A 23,480-nucleotide genomic window follows, 5' to 3' on the forward strand; every position below is an offset into this window, starting at 1 on the left:
AATTAATTGGTTTTGAAGAAAAATATTTTCTTTTTGTGTTTGCGTTTTAGTTTTGTTTAAATATTCATTATAAATGTTTTGGTGTTCTTCGAAAATTTTATTAATTTCATTTCTTTGTTCGTTTTTTAATAATTTTAATTTTTTTGTGTTTTCTTTTCGAATGTTTTCTTTTTTAATTTCTATTTGTGTTTTGACTTTATATATTTCATTGATTATTTCAAATAAATTATTCGATTTTTCATTTATTTCTTTTATGTATTTTTCGGTATTTAATTTTATGTTTTGACAAATTTTTTCATTTCGAATTAAAATTTCTTCAAAAATTTCTTTTTGGATTTTATTGCTTTTACTTTTATTTATTTTCATGTTTTTATTTTTCATTAAATTTATTTTTTCTTTTAATTTTTCGTTTTCTTCTTCAATAGTTTGTTTTTGATTTTCATTTGTTATTTCATTTTTAATAAAATTAAGTTGCTCATCATATTTTAATTTCATATTTGTCATATGATCCCTTATGTTTGCAATTCGATTTTGAACAGTAATAATGTTTGATTGAAGATATTCTTTTTGTTTGTCAAAAAGCTCAATCCCATAACGGCTGTCACTTTTGGAGACCGTTTCTTTTGACGAAGCAAAAAAATGAAATTGGTTTTCTTTTTCCATTTTGATTTGCTGTTTAAGCGATTTTATTTCTTGCTGCATATAATGGATCCTTTGTTTGTTCATTTCATCAAATTGACTTTGAGAATTACCAATATCAACTTTTTGTTGATTTTGAATTCGTTCCTTGATTTTTTCGATGGATTCATTATATGCCTTTTGCCGTTGGTTGATCTGAGTTTTGTAACGATGTTTAATATTTTGAAAATCTTCACAAAATTTGACTTCGTTTTGATCTATTTGCTGAATCATTTGGGAACACGTCGATTTTAATTTATTGATTTTATTGGTATAATGTTGAAGAATATTATTTTTCTTTTTATTGATTTTGTTAACAATATTTTCTGCATTATCATTTTGAACACACTGATCCATGTTAATAACTTGTGTAAATTTTTTGGTGAGTGCATCAAATTTATTTGTAATTTGTTGCAAATTTTGATCTTTTAAATTTGAATTTACTTGTAAAGGAATCAATTTTATTTGATCAACAAACTCCGTATAAATTGCTTGCAACTCATGAACGAAGTCTGATTCTTTTTGCATATCATCCTCTTTTAAATAGAGTTTTTGCTATAAAATGCGAAGGATTATATAAAGTATTTAAAAAGTCGGTTATTTCATAAACGAGCATAAATAGCACATGCAATATGGCAATGAAATCTAAAATATTAATATAATTTAAAAAGCATAACTTCAGTTTTGCATTGTATTTAGGTATTTTAAAAAAATTTCTCTTCAGGTGTTAATATCATTTGAATTAGATCTAATTTGAAAAAATAAAGATTTTAATCTTAGTGGATTTGATACTTTTTTTCTTTATCAGTACTTGATATATATATATATATATATATATATATATATGTTATTTTTTGACATAGTTAACGTTAAATGAAGCAATTTGGATATCAATATAATTTTTTTTTGAGTGCTATCATATATGATTTGTAAGAGACGTGTTTGAGTCATTTATTCATTATATTTAGTACTTGCTATAAATTCAGATATATTTATCTAACAGCAGCTACAAAAAAATAATAAACAAATTGCTAAAAATCATATCAAAAAGGAAATTTGTAATCACGAATTTCAATTTAAATATTAATCAACATTTTATTTTGATTAGTTGAAATATTTTATATGCACAATCTGTGTTCCCTCTTCTTCATATTCCGCCTTACTGATCATTAATTGTGGGAATGCATCCATTGATCCAAATACAGATCCTCCAATCCAAACAGAATTCTTTCTTTCTGGCGTTGCAAATACTCTGACTTTCATTGAAGGTGTAGCAAGTGCTATAATTTCCTTTTCCATTCTTTCTGGAAGTCCTTTAAACATTGATGTTCCTCCACTTAGAACAATATTTGAATACATTTCTTTTCTTACATCCATATCACATCTATCAAGTGACGTATGAATCATTTGATGAACGCCATTAGATTGTGAGTTTGCAATGGATGGGGTAAAAAGTGCTTCAGGACAACGAATTGCTTCTGTTCCATATGTAACTGTTCCATCAGGAAGACGATAGGATTCCCTGGGTGATTTCACTTTCTCGGCTTTTTGAATGTCGGTTTGGAAATCGTATGAAACAGAACAAATGTGTTCTTTCATTGAACGAATTGCAGATGGTTTAAGAATAGATTCATCACATCCATTATTAATAAGCATCTGGCGAAGGAGATTTGTAAGATCAAAGCCAGAAATGGAATTATGAAGAATGGCATGAGGAAGAGGAAATGATTCATAGATTGGTACTGAATAACTATAACCTTCTCCAGCATCCCAAACAATTCCCGTGGTTTTGCCAAGACTAAAAAGTGTGAAAACTGCTTGAACACCAACATAAAATCCCCTGACATTAAATGTTTCAAACATAATTTGTATCATTTTTTCTCGATTTGTGCGTGGACTAAGTGGCTTTTCGGAAAGAATAACAGAGTGTTCTTCAGGATCTGTGATAAGTTCATCATAAAAACAATGATGCCAAAGTTTGACCATATCATCCCAATTTATAACGCTTTCATTTTCAACAGGATGACATAGGTTAAGAAGATCGGATTTATTAAGTGCTTCAGTTCCGACAAAAAAATCCTTATTTTGCCCACCAATCATTTGTTGCGTTGATTTTGGAATTCCAACAACTGATGGGAAAATTGTTTTAGGTGCTTCTTTATTTGCAAATCCTGCCTTCGTAAAACCTATTCCATTATCAATAACAATTGGAACATCCATCTAACGTTTAAAACCGCTTTAAATAAAACATAGAAAACGCAAAAATTTGAAATGAGGCGCTCGGATTCTCCTCTTCTTTTAGCAGCATCTTATGATTTGCAAATCCATGTTCTTGATACCTTAACGGGTAGTTACCTTCGAAGTTTTGATATATCGAATTCTCAAGCAAATAGAATAATTACAGACGATAATAATTTCTTTGTTGCAACATATTCATACATATTTGAATATGACATAAATTCGAATGAGGGGAAACAGTCATTTTGTTCTGTTGCTCATGAAAGTAATGTAACAGATCTTTGCCTATCCGAACTTAATCTTTTTAGTTGTGGCGAAGACAAAACAATCAAAATTTGGGATAGAAAAACCATACGCTCACAGAAAATAGTGACTGGTACAGAACCATTAAATACAATGGTTGTTCTTTCGGATGGAAATCATGTTATAACAGGAAGTGAATTAGGAAATATTAGTCTATGGGACATACGAAACTCGAAAGAAATCTTAAAGAAAAGTGCAAGTAATTCTCCTGTTCGGTCAATTTCATTATCATCAAATAATGAATTTTTTATTGCATCTTATATGAACGGTATCACACTTAGATACGATATTAAAGACTCTGAGTTCACAGAATACTATAAATTACAAGCATTTAGTGATGTTCAATTAAGATGTGCAATTTCACCAGATTGCGAATATTTCGCTACATCTGGCTCAAACGGTATGATAAAGATATACAATGCTCAGAATGGTGATCTAAGGCAAAATCTTGTTGCATGCGAAACTGATGAATGGGTTTGGGATATTGCCTTCACACCTGATTCATCAAAGCTTTGCTCAGGTGATGGTGAAGGGTTTTGTCGTATATGGGATTATGAAGCTGGAAGATTGATATCAACTTTTCAGCAACTGCCGAAAACCGTGTCTGCAATTGCAATCAAAGGAAGAAAAAATTAGATATTATGAAAATTGGTTATTTCTTTATAAACAAATTTAATAAAAAAATAATAATTTTTTGTTCATAACGTATGACATATTTTATTTCTTTTTAAAAGTTGTGTTTTTCATGTCATTAATTCATTTTTATCAAAAAGTGGAGCAAAATTCCAATTTAAGCCTTAAATTAACGGTCGAGGCCATTCTTTGGTCAAAATCATAAATGTCATCTGGGCGAAACTTTAGCGACTCATCAGAAGAACTTTCAGATGGCGACAATGAAGTTATCCAAGATCTTTATAAATCAAAAAGCGGCGCAAAACTCCGTCGTATTTCTAATTTAAATAATTTATCTGAATCTAATTCAGATTCCGAACTTGAACAGAATGACTCGTCTGACGAAGGAGCTTACGGGAAAAATTCCGAATATAAAGAACAAATGGATTTTGTCGTTGATGAAGATGGAAATAGTATTGAAATTATTCACCATCGAGTCAGTGCTGCTTCTACTAGACATGATGAAAAAGATCTTTCTAATGCATGGAAGCTATTTCCAACGATGCAAAATGTTGTCGAAGGTAAAACCAGACAACTTCGTGCACTATCAATTGATACAGCCTCAAATGAACCTTTACCTGATGTGTTCGAAAGAGAGTGTGATCGCTGTCATTTCAAATCAGCTATTTTAAAACAAAATATTCTTTCCCAATGGATTATTACTAACTACTTCAAAGCAAGAATTCCTGATGACCAGTATGCAGATGACATGGACGAAGAATCAGAACTTGCCAAAACCCAAATACAAATTTTAAATAATCTTTTATTGGCAGTTTTCAAACAAAATAATGCAGTTTTGACCCCACAACATGTCAAAAATTGTCTTCCTGACTTATATGTCAAGCCTGATTCGATTTTTGATCTTGATGATATTTATAAGATACAGACTGCCTGTAAAAAGTACGAATGGATTCTTAAAGACCGTGGTAATATCATCAAATCTGCCATGGAACAAATTGCTAAGTATAAAGATGAGAAATATTATGATTTTATGAACAACATTCTTAAATGCGCAGATAATGCATTAGCATTCAAAGACTTTCGAACGTATATCCAAATTCACAATGAAAATCCAGTCAAAGAAAACGCACTTTTCCACAAAAGGTCTGAACTTTTTGGGAAGTTCACCGATGAATTTCTATTGAATCCATCGGCCCTTGCAATGAAACTTGATAATGATGAAAAGAGCACTGCTGCAGATCTTGGAGTCTCAGATCCACCAGAACCTCTTCATCCGCCCGATATTCGCTTTTCTCAGTTTTTCGAAGAAAATCCAGATTATCAAGAATCTTGTAACTTACAAGCAGGCAATGATTTGAGTGAAGCTGAACGTGAAGTAAAGGCAAAGGAAATCCTTAAGAAACATTTGGTTCAATTTGCCTCAAAAGATCTTTCAACAAATCCATTCTTATTAAATTCGATTCGTGAAATTATCCGACCTCTAATTACAGTTAGTACAGAACCAACAGAGACAGGTGAAGAATCACCGTTGATGTTACCATATGGGAAATATGGCATTGTTAAAAGAATCAAAAATAAATTAACAGTATCTTTCGAAAGTTCGGATAAGTGGCTCATCATTGAAGAAGCTGAAAGAAGAGGACTCTTAAAGGTCAAATTTGACATCATTAATGGCGGAATTGATAATTTCTTTGAAAGTCTTAAACATGAATATGTCGCTCAATATTCATCTCTTTGGGATCCTGTTCGTGAAGAGATTTTAAGGCAAGCCTTTTATGAAGAAATTTGGCCCCAAATGATTGATGAAGCTCGTTCGGACCTTTTCACAAAGTCTGCCACTTTTGTACAAAATTGTGTTGAAGAACGTTTATACTCATACTTAACGGCTCCCCCGTACACTAAACGTTCATCGGCCGATGATCTTTCACTTCAAACATGTTCCATACTTTCCTATTGTTATCATCCAGATTATCCTAAAGATATTGGCATGGCACATGTAAGTCCTAATGGTCATGTTGAATCATGGTTTGTCTTTATGTCAGCAGCACTTCAATCTAAAGAAAATCCAACAGAAGAAGAAAAAGCTACAATAGCTAACAAATCAGCGCAAGATGCTGAGACAGAATTTCGACGAATTTTCAAAAGTTCCTCACCACCAGAATTAATAGTTATTTGTGCAACATCATTGAAGTCATTATTATTATATAAATTCATACGACGATTTTTATATAACATCCAAAAAGAAACAACAATACCAATCATATTTGCTCCATCTGATGCAGCTATTATATATGCACGATCTGAATTATCATCTATTGAAAGACATGAACTTTCACAACAACGGCCAGTTCATGATTTAGTATTAATAGCAGCATCTACAGCACGTCGAGTACAAAATCCATTATCAGAACTTACACGATTAGCATCACCACAACATAACTTTTTAGTTGACTTATCATATCATCCATTCCAATCACGTTTTATCGAAAAAGGTGTAGAAAATGGAGTTATACATGAAGCATGTGAAAAGGCATGTTTACGAGCAGTAGCACTTACAGGTATTGATTTATCATTACTTATATCACCACATCATCGAGGACCATTACAATTCATACCTGGATTTGGCCCTATCTATGCTGAATTCATATTAAATTCTACTGTCAAATCATCGTCATCAAATATTAGTAACAGACTTCAAATCTATAAGATATTAGAACATCAACAAAATGTTTATAAAAATGCTATTTCATTTTTAAGAATTCCAGCGCATGAAATAAGTCATGAATCAGAAAGAAGTAAGAAGAAAGATAAAGAAGAAACTACAGATGAAACAATTGAATTCTTAGATGGTACATTAATACATCCAGATTATTATGATAAAGCGAAGAATTTAATTAACTTTTTACTTGGAAAACAATTTGAAGAAAATCGATTAGAAAACATTGATATTCAGAATTTTTATAGAGAACAAACTCAAGACACAATGACCAAGGAAAAAATCAATGAATTTTATGAAGAAAATAAAATCCCTGAAGATGAACATCATTTATATGAATTTATTATTAGTGAATTATCTATTGGTCCATTTGAATCATTACGTTTTCAAAAGAGAGATCGAAATAAGTTATATCCAATTTATGATCCATCTGTTGATAATAAACTTACAGGACAATATGAATCATTACGATATTATCGAGAATGGAGAGATAAAATATGTTATATGAAGGACAACTTTTATTGTCCATTAGATGATGAAGAATTATTTGACTTTTTAGTTAATGATGAAACATTAAAAGAAAATTCTTGTTGTGACTTTAAGATCCGTAAAGTTTTCTTCAAAGATCGACTTATAATAATCACTGCTATTCATTCGACAGGTTTAATAGCTAATGCACAACATGATATTAATACACCTGATTTTCCAATTCGAGAAACAGATGAAAAGACATTACAAAATGCAGCAATATTACATATAAACAAACAACAAATGACAATTGATATCTCATTTGATCCAGCCGATATAATACAAATGCAAAGTTATGATCGAATTAAACAAGATATTGAAGAAGACTTTGATTTAGAAGGCGAACGATTTGCACAAATTGAAGCAGAAAGACGTAAACGTGAACGACCTAATCCTATTCAACCACGTATTATTAATGATGAAAACTTTATGAATATAACAAATGATGAAGCAGTTCGATATTTGTTAAGTATGCCTGTGGGTAAATTCATCTTTCGACCTTCAAGTAAAGGTACTGATCATATTACATTAATGATTAAGTTCCCAGGAGATGTAATAGCTAATTATGATATTGTTGAACGAGAAAAGAAGTCGAATAATGAATTAATGATTGGCGGTCAATTATGGATAGAAGATATGTGTTTCGAAGATCTTGAAGAAATTAATTGGAACTTTGTACATAAAATTAATGAAAAGGTTCAAGCAGCGATGAAACATAGGAAATGGATCGAAAATTATGATACTGCAGTAGCTGCAATTACAAGTGAAAGACATCAAAATCCAAAAGCTGCTGCTTATAGATTAACTGTTAACCCTAATAACCCAGAAGTAAGTAATTGTATCATATTCTTATGGTTGGATAAACAAGGAAGACAAATACCTGAACCAATTAGAATTACACCAAACGCTTATAGGTATAGACATAGAAATTATTATAACTTGGAACATATTATTAACGATTGGAAATCTAATAAATTCGCTTTGCCATCAAATGACGAATTAAGACCACACTCATTGAAAAGAGCGAAAACTGAAAAAGAAGAAAGAGAAGAAAATGAAGAAAGATATAGATCAAACCAATATGGAAGACAATGAATTAATTAATAAAAATTTACTTTTGTTATATTTATATATGAAAATGTTCGATAAGAAAAGAAGAAACTCAAAACGTTGAAGAAATAGATGTCGAATTATAATTATAAAAATTTATATAATAAAATGAATATTAAATTTTTTTAAATATAAGAATTAAAAAAATTGTAATAAAAATCAATAAAAATAAATTTACAATTTATGTAACATTTTTTTATTGGTAAATGTTGAAACTGTTACAACAGAAATCATTGAGACATTAAATAGAATACTTTCAAACTATATAATTCTGTTCGCAATCGCTCCATCATACAGCATTTCAATGAATCCTTTGTTCACTTGTATTCTAATTTTAAAGAATTGATACTTTTAATGAAATAAACAATTGCACAAAAACATCGCAGGATGTAAATCCCATCTCCAAGCATTTCGCAGTGTTTTATATTTTTTGAAAGCATTGATTTCTCAATTACCGAAATTTTTTAAATCTTCACAATTTGGTAATGTGATAATACTTGGAATTAACTCTATTAAAAAGACAAATTGGGAAATCAAAGTTCATTGATAAGTGTATATCAATGTTTGGCATAGAGAAAGTTTTACGTATTGCATGAAGAGGTTGATAAGAGTTTAAGACGTAGAAATAATAAAGAGGATGAAACTCAAAGTTTAAATGATAATGACATCGAATTAGATGTAGATATGACGAAGATATACATTAATTATATGGTACACCTGAAAAGTAGAACGAAATAACAAAATTTAGAGAACGAAGAATAATCAAAAAATTAAATTTATATATTTTACTATTATTTGATATAGGCTGTTTTGAATGAAGTTACAATGTTTAATGTTATATTAAAATTAGCCATCATTTTTTTGAGTTTTTTGGGATTAATTTTTGTGACTAATAATAGCAATAAGTTACTTGACCACACAATGTATGCAATTATATATTTTATACATTAAAGTTAAAAAAAATCAAAAATTTATATCAGTAAAGAGCAATTTATAAAAATTGCACCGAAACCGTAATTAGTATATATTTGAAAATGAAACAAAAATTATTCAATTTCAAATAGACAAATTTCTTCAAATTAATATGAAGTATTGAATGTCGGGAAAAAAATTGATCATAAATGTTATTCTTTATAATGTCAACAAAAAACAAAAATCGAATAAATAGTTTTGTAAAATTAATTTATATTAACAAAATCAAAATGAGAACATATTTTTAATCACACAGTTTTTTTATTGATTTTGTTGTTGTTGTTGTTCTTCTTCTTTCAGTCTTTCTAATGTCAGCTTTTGCCATTTTCGAGCAATTTGGTTCATTATCATTGAGTGCTGCGACATTCCAATTTGCACATCTTCGCCAGTGTACGGGTGCTTGCTGTGGTTACTTAGCCAGTTATCGAGGCAGTTCGCGCAGAAGAAGAATCCGAGTAACTCTTTGGGGTCTGTGAGTAGCTCGTGGCATATTGGGCACGCAAGCGAATTGGGCACGTCGACTTCGATTGGAAGCTGTGGTAATGTTGGCGACATTAAGTAGCTGAAAAACGCAAAAACGTTTTCCACTAAGTAAGAAATCGTTTCATATATACCAATGCGACTAATGTATTCCGCGGCATCAGATATAACTCGTGATGTAACAGCTGTAAGAACCCACTCTGGAAGAAATGGAAGCAATTGATGAAGTTTGGAGGTAAGAAAGTCACCAAATGTAAAGAGACCAAAGATTGATATGGAACGTGTAACAAATGTAAGTGGTGAAAGTGGCTCAGGATTGTTGATCTTACGTTGTTGGAGATAAACAAAGCCTGCAGAATAAAGTCCGAGAATTGAAGAGTTGATGTAATTTTGAGGAACACCAATATGATCAAAAAATTTGTTAAATTGTTGCCCAAATGGAAGACTGTTCATAAGTAACGTTGATGATGTCATTAAGCGCATAGAATTGGATTCCAAGAAAAACATGGAAATTGGTAATTCAAGTGATAAAATTATTGGATCAAAACGAGAAAATGGTGGGCGACGGTTGGATATGTTAAGCAAAATTCCATTAACCTCAAGATATGAAACAATATGGGAACAAGGATCAACATTTGTCATTCCAGGTCGATTACGTTGCATTCTTTTTCGATAATACTCAGCTGCATCAGTAGCTATTTGTTCAAGAGTTTGAGTGTCTTTGGCAAAAATCATTCGCCTATAAAGAGAAAGCATTTCCAAAAAATTTTTGGCAGCAGCACTTTTAAATTTTTGGAAAAAATTGAACCAAACAAACATAGTCAAAAACAAACGTTCGAAGAATTTGACAGTTGAAAAAAAATGTCAAGAATTTTGATCAGATTATGAAGCATATAATTATATTAGAAAATCCATCTATATGAGAAACTTTTACTTTTTTTTTGTGAAATTTATAAAGGTAATGAAAAAGCTATATTTTTTTTTTATCAACTTATCTAATTTATCATTGATTGATTAAAATTATCATATAATTTGTAAGTTAAGATCAATAAGTAATAGCAGAAAAAAATTATTTTTGGTTATTAAAATATAATTTGATTATGGGAATGATAACAAAATGATCAAAAAATTATCGTAACAATTTGTACCACCCTAAAAATGTAAAGAGAATTTGAAAGATTTTAATAAAATAACCGCCTATGGCTGATGCAAAACATAATGACACAAGAAATGGAGGCAAAATTAATTCTAGTCGGCGATTCCAATGTTGGGAAAACCAGCATTATTAATCGCTTTGTAAATGATGAATTTAAAGAATCTATAATTCCAACATTATCTTCAAATTATTCCATGAAAGTAATTAAAGTAGACAGTATCACAGTTCGTTTGCAAATATGGGACACGGCAGGTGATGAAAAATATCGTTCCATTGTTCCAATGTTTTATCGAGGCTCTCAAGCTGCTTTTATAGTTTATGCAATTGACGATTCAAAATCTTTCGAAAATGTAAAAATCTACGTTGAAAGCTTACAAAGTGTTTTAGCGCCAGAAAACCTTGCTTTATTTTTAGTTGCAAATAAGATTGATAAAGCTGATTCTCGGAAAATTTCTTCTGAAGAAGGTGAGAAATGCGCACAACAAATAAAAGCCACGTTTTTAGAAGTGAGTGCACTTTCTGGACAAGGCATTACTGAAATATTCAATCTAGCTGCCGCACAAATTGCAGAAAAACAAGATAAACAGATACAACAAAAAGTCGATATGCCAAACAATGCAGAACCAAACAATTGTAATTGTTAAGTGAATAATAAAAAATGTTTTCTTTTTAGTTTTTATTTTTTAACCACGAAATGTGATGTGAAAAAACATCATTCTCCAAAATGAATTTTTATTCTTGATCATAACCAACAATTATTACTCCATCATTTGGAATAACTCTAAATTTATCTTGACCTTGAAATGTGAAATCGATTGGTGGTATTAAGAAGTTTCCTTGTGAATGTGCAATTAAATCAAGTTCAACTAATTTACTTTCATTTGGGCCAAAATTAAGTTGAAAGTCAGACCTTCCAAGAATTCCAATTGTTTGTTCTCTTTCAAATTCTCCAAATCCTACCAATTCTCTATCTGTCTTATTTTCCATTCTTATACCAACTTTGAACGGCTTTAACACAGGAATCATCCTGGGTATTTCCTCGAATGATATTGCAATGATATTTGGTGTTTCTTCATTAATCTTATTTACAGAATAACTTTGTTTACAGTCTTTAATTGTGGGTAATTTCCATGAAATCTCAATGCCATTGATTTGTTTGGTTAATTGGATATATGTAGAAAGAGTACTTCCAGATTCTAATGTATCACATATTGGTACTGCTTCTTCTTTTGGCTGACGTATAGCAACATTTTGAATCTGGAATGGGAGTAAGTTTTTGACAAAAACATTTAGGAAATTGTCTGGCCTAACTTGGTGAAGATTGAGTATTACTTCAAGCGATGGATTAATTGTGACTTTAACTGTCTCGGTGAGACCGTGTTGTAGGTTGTCAAACCTAAACATTGCTCGGATAAAGATTTCGACTGTACCTTGAATTGGACATTTGAATGAAAAATTATGGAAAATATACTTTTGTGGGTTAACTGTTTGTGGAACAAAAGGCTCTGATTGATAGAGTGTACGACTTCCAATTTTGGCAGAAACATATAATGTGGCTTCTTGAAAAGGTTGGAATCTATTGTTAGTAAGTGTTGCTGTAAACATCATTGGAACGCCAGAATAACCAGTCATGTTTGGATTGATATCAAACTTTGGGACTGGCGATTTTAAATGAAGTGGTTCATCATATATTTCTAGAGGTATTTTGTTTATTTGAGGCATCACTAGAGACGGTGGAACTAGGTTAAATAAATTTATTTTTCCATATGTATTTTGATTTGCCTTTTTGCTCATTGGGTAAATAATAATTGCCGGCAAAAAACAGTCAAATTTTTAACAGAAATGCGAATAAAAATCCCTTGCATACTTTGGTATACATTACATACATATGGATTTATTGTTTGCCTTTACAGCAACACACCGTTACATAATGATATTTTCGTAAAATTTTCAAAAAAGTGTATGATATTTCCAATTTTTAATTTGATTTCAATTTATTTTTTTTATAAAGCTTGCAAAGGTCCTGGATTTGTTGAATCAGATGAAGAATCTCCAATGCTTCAAAATGACTTTTTTTGCGATGAGTGTCATTTATGTCCACCATTACGCGCATCACATTGTAAAGAATGTAAGCATTGTGTTTTAAGAAGAGATCATCATTGCCCTTGGATTGGAACATGTGTTGGAATGAACAATCATTTATATTTTATATTGTTTCTTTTTTTTGATATCATTACATTGGTTCAATATATTCACCAAACATGGAAAGCAGCACTTGAAGAAAATGATTTTATTATATGGATATTTACTAATTTTATGTGCGGTGTAGTTTGTGTTTCTTCTGCATTTGCATTGTTCCAAACAATTGTACAATTTCCGGTTCAAGTATTTTATGCTTGTTTGAATAAAACTACATGGGAATCAGCAAAAGCAGAACGAATATCTTATTTAAGGAATTGGAGATATGATTTGAGTCCATTTAGTCATGGAATCATTCGAAATCTAAAAGAATTCTTAACAATGCATAAAAATCATCCAAAATACAAAATACCAACAGAAGATGAAATAGAGGAATGGAAGAAAGATAATTCATTTTTGGCAAACGATAAATACTCTTGTTGTTAATTTGAATAAAATATTATATTTTTATTTTTAGTGATAATAAACGGATATGATATGGAATAAAGATTTGAATTTAATTTAAAAAGATATTTGATAACTGCAAAATTTCATTAAAAAAATTGATAAATAAAATAAAAAATAAATTTTAAAATTCAGTGAAATTTATTTTTATTATCTATGCATTAGTTCCAATATGTGAAATCCATATCAGATTTAATTTTTCTCGCTTTGAGTGTTTGTTTGAGCTGGTTCATTTATCTTATCTATCAAATTCTCATTTTCAGAACTTGACAATTGATTTGGAGCAACTATAACTCGGTGCTTGGATTTAACAACAACTTTATTGTATGCAGGAGGCTGTTGGTGCTTTTCATCGTTTGTAGATGAACTTTCATCATTAACCAAAAGAGAAAAAATATCAATTTGCTTGTTTGGAGTTTCTTGTGGCGATTTTTGATTTTCTTGATCTGTTTGAGGAAATCCACCATTCCTTGTGAGTTGTGTATATCTATAACGACATTGAAGGTCCGTTCGACCTGGAATTAAATTGGATATTTGTTTCCATTTGGTGATTTTTTTAACATTAACTGTTTCAAGTAAGATATCATCTTCTTCCTTTGTCCATTCACTATGGAGAATTTCTGGATTTACTGAGCGATTCCAACGTTGATTACATTGAATACTTGTTCTATTATGTCCAACAAAATCAGATATTGCTCTCCAATTCTTTGCTCCATATTTTGCCGTTCCGCATAGTAATCGTATGTCTTCTTTTTTAGACCACTTTGGACTTCTCCGTGGTCTAGCTTCTTCAAAATTTTGATATGAGAATGTAGTTATATATGTATGATTGATAACTTCTTTAAATACTCTTTTGATTTCCCCTATTAGTTCAAAATAATTTATATTGTCATTTACGCAATCTCGCACATTTACTGAATCTATTTCACCCAATATAAATGAGATTGATTCTGATATGATATTTTGTTTTCGATCATCAGCAATTTGGTTGTTCATTGCATCAATTTCGACTGATAAGTATTGACGGAATATTTGTTCTGCGTAAGGGGTAATTTCCATTTACAATACTATATGTTTTTGCACTCCTTGTTCAGCTTTGAAGTTGATCGCCAGCGCTTTATTGAAAAAGCCGTTCCCGCGTGGTCAATTATTTGTGAGTGTAAACAATTTTTCCCTCAAAAAAGCACCATCCTTAAAACCTTTTGACTTCACATATCACGTAAAAATTAAGAGAAAACGAAGCACAATGACAGTAAATTTCTTTAATTATTCCAAGTTTGAATCATTTTGAAAAATGGACTATCAGGTTGAAAATTGTGCAATTACCATCATTAATCTATATTGAATTGCACCATGGTCTTTTTACAACAACGGTTTAGCTTTTTGAGGGAAAATAAACCGTCAAACTTTGAGAGAATATTATTAAAAAAGTTGTCTTTTTCAATTGAAAATTTAATCATGTGGCGTCCAAGTATTCAATTTTTCATAACCGATAAACATAAAGTATATTGAATTTTTTGTGGGAAACACTCTTGGACGTTCTATTTTCAATACCAAAGATTTTTAGAGGCTAAGTGTTGTATTTATCAAACTTGCTTTCGTTGTTTCTCATGAATAAGCACATTTAAATTATTAATAATAGGCCTAGAATGTCTTGGTATCATCCAAAGAAAATGTTTGTTTCAGTTAATCAATTTCATCAAATTCCAAAAAATTTAATAAATTCACTCAAATAGCAATGCCCTCATTCCAAAATTAGAAATATTATTTGTGCTTGGTCATAATTTCAAAAATTCAAAAAATAATAAAATTATTCTTATATATTTCAAATTAATATACAAACATTCATAAATATTAGAACCAATAGACCCAACAAAAATAAGCCACTCAAAATATCAATCAAAACAAAAAATGTTTGTTCATTTTGATAAAAATTTAAGATATTCAAACAATAAACGGTCTTGACTTAATCCAAAGAAAATATTGTTCTCTCTTGTATTTACAGCTTTAATATCCTTTTAAGAAAGGAACAAATATCATGTGTTCAAGCAAATATTTGGTAATTTCATTATCAGTAATGAATTGATTAAGAAACTTCAATCCTCATTTTTTTACCAGAAATAATTATCTGTAAGTAAGACACAGTGTTAAGAAGATTAGGTACTATCCTATTATGAAAGCTCAAGTTCCAAGCACGAAACAAAGCTTTTTATTTTGAATGACACACATTTGTATGATTTATATCAGTTTTGTGTAATTTTTCCAACCAGATAAAAAAATTTATAAACAAAAATATCTTCATTAATAATGGATATTTTTTATCAATTCATGTCATTTCATTCTTGACTAATAATAGCAAAAACATGGTTTTTCCTTAATCAATAAAGTGAAAATTTAAAATTAATGATAAATCTTCAAATAATAAATTTTTAGTTTCCATAATTTATACTTTCTTTAAATTTTCTAAGTTTTTAGGATTCTAAAATATTGCATTTTTATTTGAAATAAAAATTATGAAAATAATCTCCTGGAAATCATGAATAATATTTATCTTAGGAAAATTAAAAAATAACTTCGCATTCAAGTGTTTATTTTTCATATGATAAATATTACATTAACTTTTGATGATTTTAATAACAATTGAAATTTACTTTTTTTGAAAATGGTTGGTACATGCAAAGTTAATAGTTTTGAGTACTTAATACTGTCTGCTAACATAAAAGTTCTTAGAAGTTTGAATAATTTTTGGCGTCAATTAGAACAAGTAATTCTTCTTTGGTTAGCGGTTTCCGAAAATTGACTATTGGGTTTTTTTGGTTTGACTTTATTTTTTGTGTAAAAAAGTTGCGCTCCAAAGAAAAACGAATTAAGAAATAAATTTAAATGATTTAAATGATTTAATCCTTAGATGCATTTTATTGTGACTATTTTTAAAATTATTAATGAACTATGAAAAATGAGAACATTTGAAGCGCTGAGACGCATCTTAGTCAAAGTCGATTAAACGGTCGACTTGTACCCAAAATGGCAAATTCAATTGAAATTATCACAAATTTTGGCAAAACGATCACAAGGAAAACGGTCGTTTGCAAGCTGTTGTGATATGCCGATATGTTAAATCTTTGAATGACAATAAAGTTGTGAATTTTTGAATTACATGATCCCATATGTGGCCTTTTAAGAAGTCAAAAAATCGATAATAAAATTTGACTTAGGTTGAAGTGCGAATTTTTTGGAAATTTCTGTTTAGGGCTTAAGAAGAATAAAAATTTCGTGGACTTAAGGAGAAGCTTCACACCAACTTTATTTTTTAAAATTTATAATAAAATAAATTCTTCATTCTACAGACTTGACCTATATTTCACTAAGTCTGTTGCCATATTTGAAAGCTATCGTTGCCACTAGATGATGATGAGATAATAAAAATTGTGTGGTTTATTCTTTAAAAAGTATCATATTTGTATTCATGAAACGATTGTGATATGAAAATGATCGGTGCCATATCATATGTATCATCTGGCAAGATTGCCCCAGATTGAGAGTTTAGTTTGATTTAAATTTTTTCAGTGTAGGGTGGGCCAAAATGTCCATTTTTTGAAGTTTTGTCGTCCGACGGCAGAAAGAAACTGTGATCCAAAATACTTATTATATTAAATTTTCCATGAATGAAGTGTGAACTTTACATCAGCGATACACTCTGAAACCCCGGCGGTTTGATGGGCAAGTTTGAATGGTATTTGCCCGCAAAAGATTTGCCCAGAAAATCCGGTTCTGATTACAAGAATCCACCCTATTTTAGTGTTAGATATTGAAGTTTGCAGGCGTCAAAAAAAACTCAATGTTCGATGATTTTGTTCAAAATCGACCAAATAACAATTGAATTTCAAATTTTAAGTAAATCAAAAATATAGAAAAATTAGGTTAACATAGATAGACATACCTATAAATACTTAATCCTCAAAAGATATATCAAATATTTTTTATGAACTAAATCTATTCATTAAGGAAATAAGCCTAACGGCCTTGTATCATTGTGTTTCTCCAAAAAACGTTTTTGGAATTGCAATTCAATTTGGTACGTACCAAACATATTTCAACATTTTTGAAACATGTTTCAAACTTAAGAAAATTTCTATTGATAAAATCTTGATTTAGGACATTTGTAAATGCTTCTTCTCCTTATATTGATTACGAAGGGATCTACTCAAAGGGACCCTGAAGGTACATGGATTAGTGTTAAGCCACGACGTTTTGGAAATAAAAAATATATTAATTCAATAAAAAATATTGATTATAATTCAGATGATACCATTAAACCATTATTTCCTGCAGGAACAAGGAAGCCCATAACCAGGAAATCAAGATTAATACCAACTTTTAATAATGAAAAACAATCTTTACTCAAAACCAAAAATTTTCGTCCTTTGATAAGCTTAGCTCCAGTTAGCATTGTAAAAAAATTTGTGGAGGATGAATTTTTTGAGATATATAGAACAGAAACTTCAAAAAATGGTGGTATTGCATCTGTTTTGAATTCGGAAGCGAAAAATATCCTCAAAAGTGATATTTCGATCGCATCATCACCGACTTCCCATGGACATTTTATTGAGATACAAACAAGCTATGAGGACTTAATAAAAGAGTTGAGTTCTCAAACATAATGAGTTCACAATTACATCATAATTCAAACACTAAAATTTCATTTCATTTCAATTTAATTGATATAACTTCTAATAATTTTGTTTTCTTCCAAATCTTTTCTCTGATGTAATTAATCATTACACAAAATGTTCTTTTTACTATATATATATATATATATATATAATTTTCAAATGATATAAATCATTCTCACGAAATGTTGGATCATTTTATCATTTCCCATTTGTGAATGAATTAATAAATTGGTTTGTGTTACTTTATCTTTATTCATAAGTTATATTGAAAATTAAACAATATAATATCATTTTATATATAATAAAGGGGACTTAGAGTTTACACAGTGTGACGAAATGTAATCACATGTCACCTCCACTTTTTGAATATCTCATTGTAGACCACCCATTTTTGATAATAGTCACTTTTTTATGTTTTTTGGTTCAATTTCAGCGGTTATGATCGGTATATATTGAAAAAGTTTTGTTTACGATAGAACCAATTTACGATAGGACTTTTTGAACATGTTTAAAAAGTCCCATCGTATCCCTATCGTCAACCCGCACCATTCAACTATCATTGACCGCTGGATATGAAGGAAGATTATCCTGATAATTTTGATTGTTATGAAGGGAACTAAAGGCCGAACAGCGATTTCTGATGCATTTTGCAAATCACTTATTTTCCCTTATAAATCAATGCAAAAATATTTTAACTTTTCCTTCAAATCTTTTATCGCATTATCTTTCGAATATTATATTTCTTTATGCTTTTCCATTACCATTCCCATTGGAATGTTGTTCGTTTTTTTGTTTTTAAGGGAAAATTTGTTTATCGATCAGGAAATAATCCTGAGTTTAATTTATCTTAATGTCGCATTTCTATAAACAAATTGAATACTTTACTGAGGTACCTACAACGTAACACATCGGAGAACGTTATAATCATAATTCCGAAAATGAAAAAAGTGACAAGTTTCATGGATGTCGAACAAAGTTATTCAATTTTCAAAAAATAAATCACATAAACAGTGAATTCCGACGGTTATTTTAATAAAAACTTGGTTTATTTGGCCGAAACAAAAAGTGCTATTCAAAAGTGGAGTAAACTACACATATCCTCAGATAATCAAAAAGTCAAAACTGACCAGTTGATTTATAACGATCAAGTTATATTGAATCTCATTATTAAAAAGTTCTATCGTATATTGCACATTTAAAATGTATTTTCGTTTTGTTTTTTCAAAAAATTTTTTCATGAGAATCAAAACTATAAATAATTCGTTAGTGGTGAGTCATTGCCCATGTGTATTTAATTTAAAAGTCCTGTATAGAAAACTTTAACATTAATCTTGCTTCCGAAATAGTAATAGACCGTTAATATAAAAAATATCGGCACTTTTCAAAAAAATAGCAGGATTTTGAATAATTTACAATCACCGAAAGATCGGATATCAAAAATAACAAATGAAGAACCAGTGCATTTTACATTTTTTGGATAAAAACACATTACCGGAAAGCGATTACATTATTCAACATTGTGTTTCTTTATTTAGTTTTCAAACAGAGTCTGATCTTCCATTTTTTTCATATGATTCAAACTTTGTAAATACAATTATTAGAAGGAAGAAAACCCAATCAACCATGGAGGTTCTTGCGGTGTTATATGATTTTAATGGATTAATGGATGTTGCAAATGCAAATTTATCAAATATTCTAATCATTCAAAAGTTATTTGCAGTAGCATTTTATTCTGGAAGGTCTGGCAATTGCTACTTCCCAGAATTGAATTCAATATTTGAAATAATTTCATCTCAAATAATTCCCAAACAAAATCTTAACCCATATATTGCAGCTGCAGTATCTTATGCTCTTTCTAAGGTTAAAATGTATTATGCTAAAATTGACTTATTTGATTCAAAATCATCAGAATTGTTAAAACTATTAAATTTGTCAATTTCAATTTTCCAACATCTTGGAATACCAGACTCATTTCAGTATTTTGGAGATTATTTTTTATATGCATTACTTTCTCTTCATTTCGGGTCACAGGACGATGAAAAAGATAAACTATACAATTCGATAATTCACAATATGTTTACTGTTCTTCGGAATTATTCGATTTCTAATCTTCCATATAAATCGTTATACAAACATTTGATATCATTTTTAGATACTAATATTCCAGTTGCAACACAAATAACAACTTTAAATTTTCTATCAAAATTAACAATGCAATTTCCAAATCTTTCAGAATTAATTTATAATCACAACGAATTTGAAAGTATTTCTAAATTTATCTTTAAGTGTATTTCAAATGTTGAAGTTAAAGTCGAAATTGAAAAATTAGAAACACATGAAAAACTTGAAACTACAACAACCGAAATCAATTTACAAGACATTTTAAATATTTCAACATTTAATGAACCTATAACACATATTTCTGATGAAAAACTTCGAAATAATATAAATTCAGATGAGCCAAAAGATTTACAATTATTTACTGATAATTCAATTTTAGTTTCATTATTACAAACAATTTTATTATTATTTAAATCAAATCCTAAGCAATCACAAATATTAACAAGTTCACAATTTATGCGTAAAATAATGATTTTATTTGGTAATAATCCAACGCCTTCATTAGTTACCTTTTTATTACAATGGTCAAAAGAATTAACAAAAATATCTATCAATGAATCAATTGATAATTTTATGAAGATAAACTTTTTCGAGCGAATTTTAGAATTAATATTTGAAACTTTTCGATGTAAAGAGTTCATTGAATTCATTGAAACATTTTATTTTTATTTAATATTAAATTCACAAAATTATAATTTTATATTACCGTTGTTATCAAGACATGAAATTGTAATTTCGGAATTACTTTTAGATGAAGAATTACAAAACTTTTTAATGAAATGTATTTTCTTAGGATCAAATATATTTCCATATTTATTTACAAGAGTTTTTTATGAAAAAAGAATTTCAAGTTTATTAACAATTTTAAGAGATAATCATATTAATTATATAATAAATAAAAAGGAAACAGAAGTTAAATCATATGAAATAATTCGTAAATCATTATTCGAATATGTTGATTCACTTTTAATATTTCCGACATATCAAAGAGTATTATTTAAATGTACTTCATTTATAACAATTTTAACTGAACTTATATATGAAAAAGATGTAAGAGATTTTGCATTTGATCAATTAACTAAAGCTATTTCAATACTAAATGAAAATGATCAAGGAATGGAAATCATATTTTCATTCTTTAGGAAAATGATTTTAATTGAACAAAAAGATAATAATTATCAAGAAATTGTTAATCATATATTAAAGACTATATCAAATGCTTTTGATGGTGAATCGACAGGAATTTCTTGTATATTTTTACGAACAAAATTCTTTTCTATACTTGTTAATTATACACAAAATTTAACTGATGAAAATGAAATTAAAAATTCATTAGATTTATTGTTAAAAATTGCATTTAAATGTTCTTTATTAAAGAATCAATTTAGAGATTATATCAATGAAAATGATTTATTTTTATCATTATTACCTATAATTCAACCTTCATTTAAAGATGGAATTAATGAAGAATTTATGAATAAATTATGGACAATAATTTTTGGAATTGATCAAATTTCATTTGAAGAAATTCATCCAATTATTAATGCAACACCTTTAACATTAATTTATCAATTATTAAAACCTTATAATGAAAAATTCATTAAATTCATCGAATATATACAAAAATGTTGTGAAGAAGATAATCATTCTGCTTTAGAAGTGAATAGCAGTAGTTTTCCTTCAATGTTAATTAAATCATTTGAAGAATATCGAACTATTACTGAACCAAATTCAACATTTGATCTTTTATTAAATTTATTATCATATTTATCTTCATTTTCAATGAAAGGTAAAGATATAATTGCATTTTTCCATAACTTTTCAACATTATCTGGTAACTTCAAACCATATTTTTCATTTGATTTATTAAGGACTTTATTATTAATATTTCAAACACCTTATGATGCACCACCTTCATTTTATCATTTAAATGGTAAAAAAACTTATTTAACTTTACCTGAAATACCAAATATTCAAATCATTGATTCATTTACATTTTTCATTAATATAATTTTAAATGAAAGTAAAACTAATGGGAAAATTTTATTTTATATTTCTGATTCATTAAATACATATTTTAAATTATATTTCAAAAATAATTTATTATATTTTGAAATTGGTACTAATTTAAATGATATACCTCAACAAGGTTATTTTAATTATGTATTTCCACCTAAAGTTTGGACACATATATGTATAACATTTTGTAAATCTTATTTAAATTTATATGTACATGGTAAAGAACAAGCTAATTTAAAGATTAGACAATTCCATTTCCAAGGAACTTTAAGGAATTCATATATAGCTAATGAAATAAATTGCGATATCGGTAATTTTGGATTTATAAGGATTCCATTAACTTCACAATTAATACGAATATTAGCTGATATACCTAAAACTGTAATTACATCATTTTCACCTGCTGAAATATCTGATCATCTTTATGAATCATTTCCAATATTTAATTCCGAAATGTTTTCTCATTCGATATATTTATATAATCCAGCAATATCAATTAAAAATACATCAATTAACTTAGCAAATGTTTCAACTTCTTATCAAACACTTCAAGTATTTGGTGAAATATTTGGTTATTCACCACAAGCTAAATCTATATTAAGATCAATAGGAGGTCCATCAGTATTATTCCCTTTAATAGCTCAAATAGATCAACCTTTAATGCCTAAAGAAAATGAACCAATTAATTATGAAGTTAACCCAGTATATTTACCATTTTTGATACAAATATTTACCGCTTATTTAAGAGGATCAATTTCTAATCAAGAAGATTTTTGTTCTATTAAAGGATTTCAAGTTATAGGTCATTTATTATTTAGATGTAAATTACAAAATATTACTATACAAGTTATTGAATTATTAAAACGAATGTATAAAGAAATATTAATACCGAATTTGGCATGTCAAATGTTAGAATATATATTCTTAGATATTAGATTATGGATTTATTTACCTTTGGATTTACAATATAATGTATATAATTCTTTAATTGAAATATTCGAAACTTCTACAGAAGAAAGAAAACAATGGTTCATTAGAACTATACCATTTGTAAGAATTTTATATTTAATGAGAGTATTCTTTTGGTCGAATTTTTCAGATCCTAAAATTTGTTTATGTAGTAAACCAAAAGTTAATAAAGCTACAAAAGAAATAGAAGGTAAACGACCTGAATCATTAGTTCAAATTAGAGATAAATTTTGGAAATTAG

At 28.7% G+C, this 23,480-nt stretch overlaps 7 protein-coding genes across 7 annotated transcripts; 3 read left to right on the forward strand and 4 right to left on the reverse strand.

Moving 5' to 3' along the window:
* Positions 1 to 1,782: 1,782 nt before the first annotated feature.
* Positions 1,783 to 2,898, reverse strand: GO595_007846 (actin; the record flags this gene model as incomplete). The annotated part of the gene is made up of 1 exon (XM_067921354.1): positions 1,783 to 2,898. The coding sequence occupies one exon, from the start codon at positions 2,896 to 2,898 to the stop codon at positions 1,783 to 1,785; it is 1,116 nt and encodes a 371-aa protein (XP_067772076.1).
* A 51-nt stretch (positions 2,899 to 2,949) lies between these two features.
* GO595_007847 (WD40 repeat-like protein) lies at positions 2,950 to 3,855 on the forward strand (the record flags this gene model as incomplete). Its single annotated transcript, XM_067921355.1, has 1 exon — positions 2,950 to 3,855. One exon carries the CDS (start codon positions 2,950 to 2,952, stop codon positions 3,853 to 3,855), a length of 906 nt encoding a protein of 301 aa, XP_067772077.1.
* Positions 3,856 to 4,057: 202 nt separating this feature from the next.
* On the forward strand, positions 4,058 to 8,191 carry GO595_007848 (transcription elongation factor SPT6-like; the record flags this gene model as incomplete). The annotated part of the gene is made up of 1 exon (XM_067921356.1): positions 4,058 to 8,191. One exon carries the CDS (start codon positions 4,058 to 4,060, stop codon positions 8,189 to 8,191), a length of 4,134 nt encoding a protein of 1,377 aa, XP_067772078.1.
* A 1,248-nt stretch (positions 8,192 to 9,439) lies between these two features.
* Positions 9,440 to 10,393, reverse strand: GO595_007849 (uncharacterized protein; the record flags this gene model as incomplete). Its single annotated transcript, XM_067921357.1, has 1 exon — positions 9,440 to 10,393. One exon carries the CDS (start codon positions 10,391 to 10,393, stop codon positions 9,440 to 9,442), a length of 954 nt encoding a protein of 317 aa, XP_067772079.1.
* A 471-nt stretch (positions 10,394 to 10,864) lies between these two features.
* Positions 10,865 to 11,458, forward strand: GO595_007850 (small GTP-binding protein; the record flags this gene model as incomplete). Its single annotated transcript, XM_067921359.1, has 1 exon — positions 10,865 to 11,458. The coding sequence occupies one exon, from the start codon at positions 10,865 to 10,867 to the stop codon at positions 11,456 to 11,458; it is 594 nt and encodes a 197-aa protein (XP_067772080.1).
* Positions 11,459 to 11,546: 88 nt separating this feature from the next.
* GO595_007851 (uncharacterized protein) lies at positions 11,547 to 12,536 on the reverse strand (the record flags this gene model as incomplete). Its single annotated transcript, XM_067921360.1, has 1 exon — positions 11,547 to 12,536. One exon carries the CDS (start codon positions 12,534 to 12,536, stop codon positions 11,547 to 11,549), a length of 990 nt encoding a protein of 329 aa, XP_067772081.1.
* A 1,113-nt stretch (positions 12,537 to 13,649) lies between these two features.
* Positions 13,650 to 14,516, reverse strand: GO595_007852 (Myb-like DNA-binding domain containing protein; the record flags this gene model as incomplete). The annotated part of the gene is made up of 1 exon (XM_067921361.1): positions 13,650 to 14,516. The coding sequence occupies one exon, from the start codon at positions 14,514 to 14,516 to the stop codon at positions 13,650 to 13,652; it is 867 nt and encodes a 288-aa protein (XP_067772082.1).
* Between the last annotated feature and the right edge of the window lie 8,964 nt (positions 14,517 to 23,480).

The sequence above is a fragment of the Histomonas meleagridis genome (assembly GCF_020186115.1).
Source record: "Histomonas meleagridis strain 2922-C6/04-10x chromosome Unknown contig_59, whole genome shotgun sequence".
NCBI lineage: Eukaryota > Parabasalia > Tritrichomonadida > Dientamoebidae > Histomonas > Histomonas meleagridis.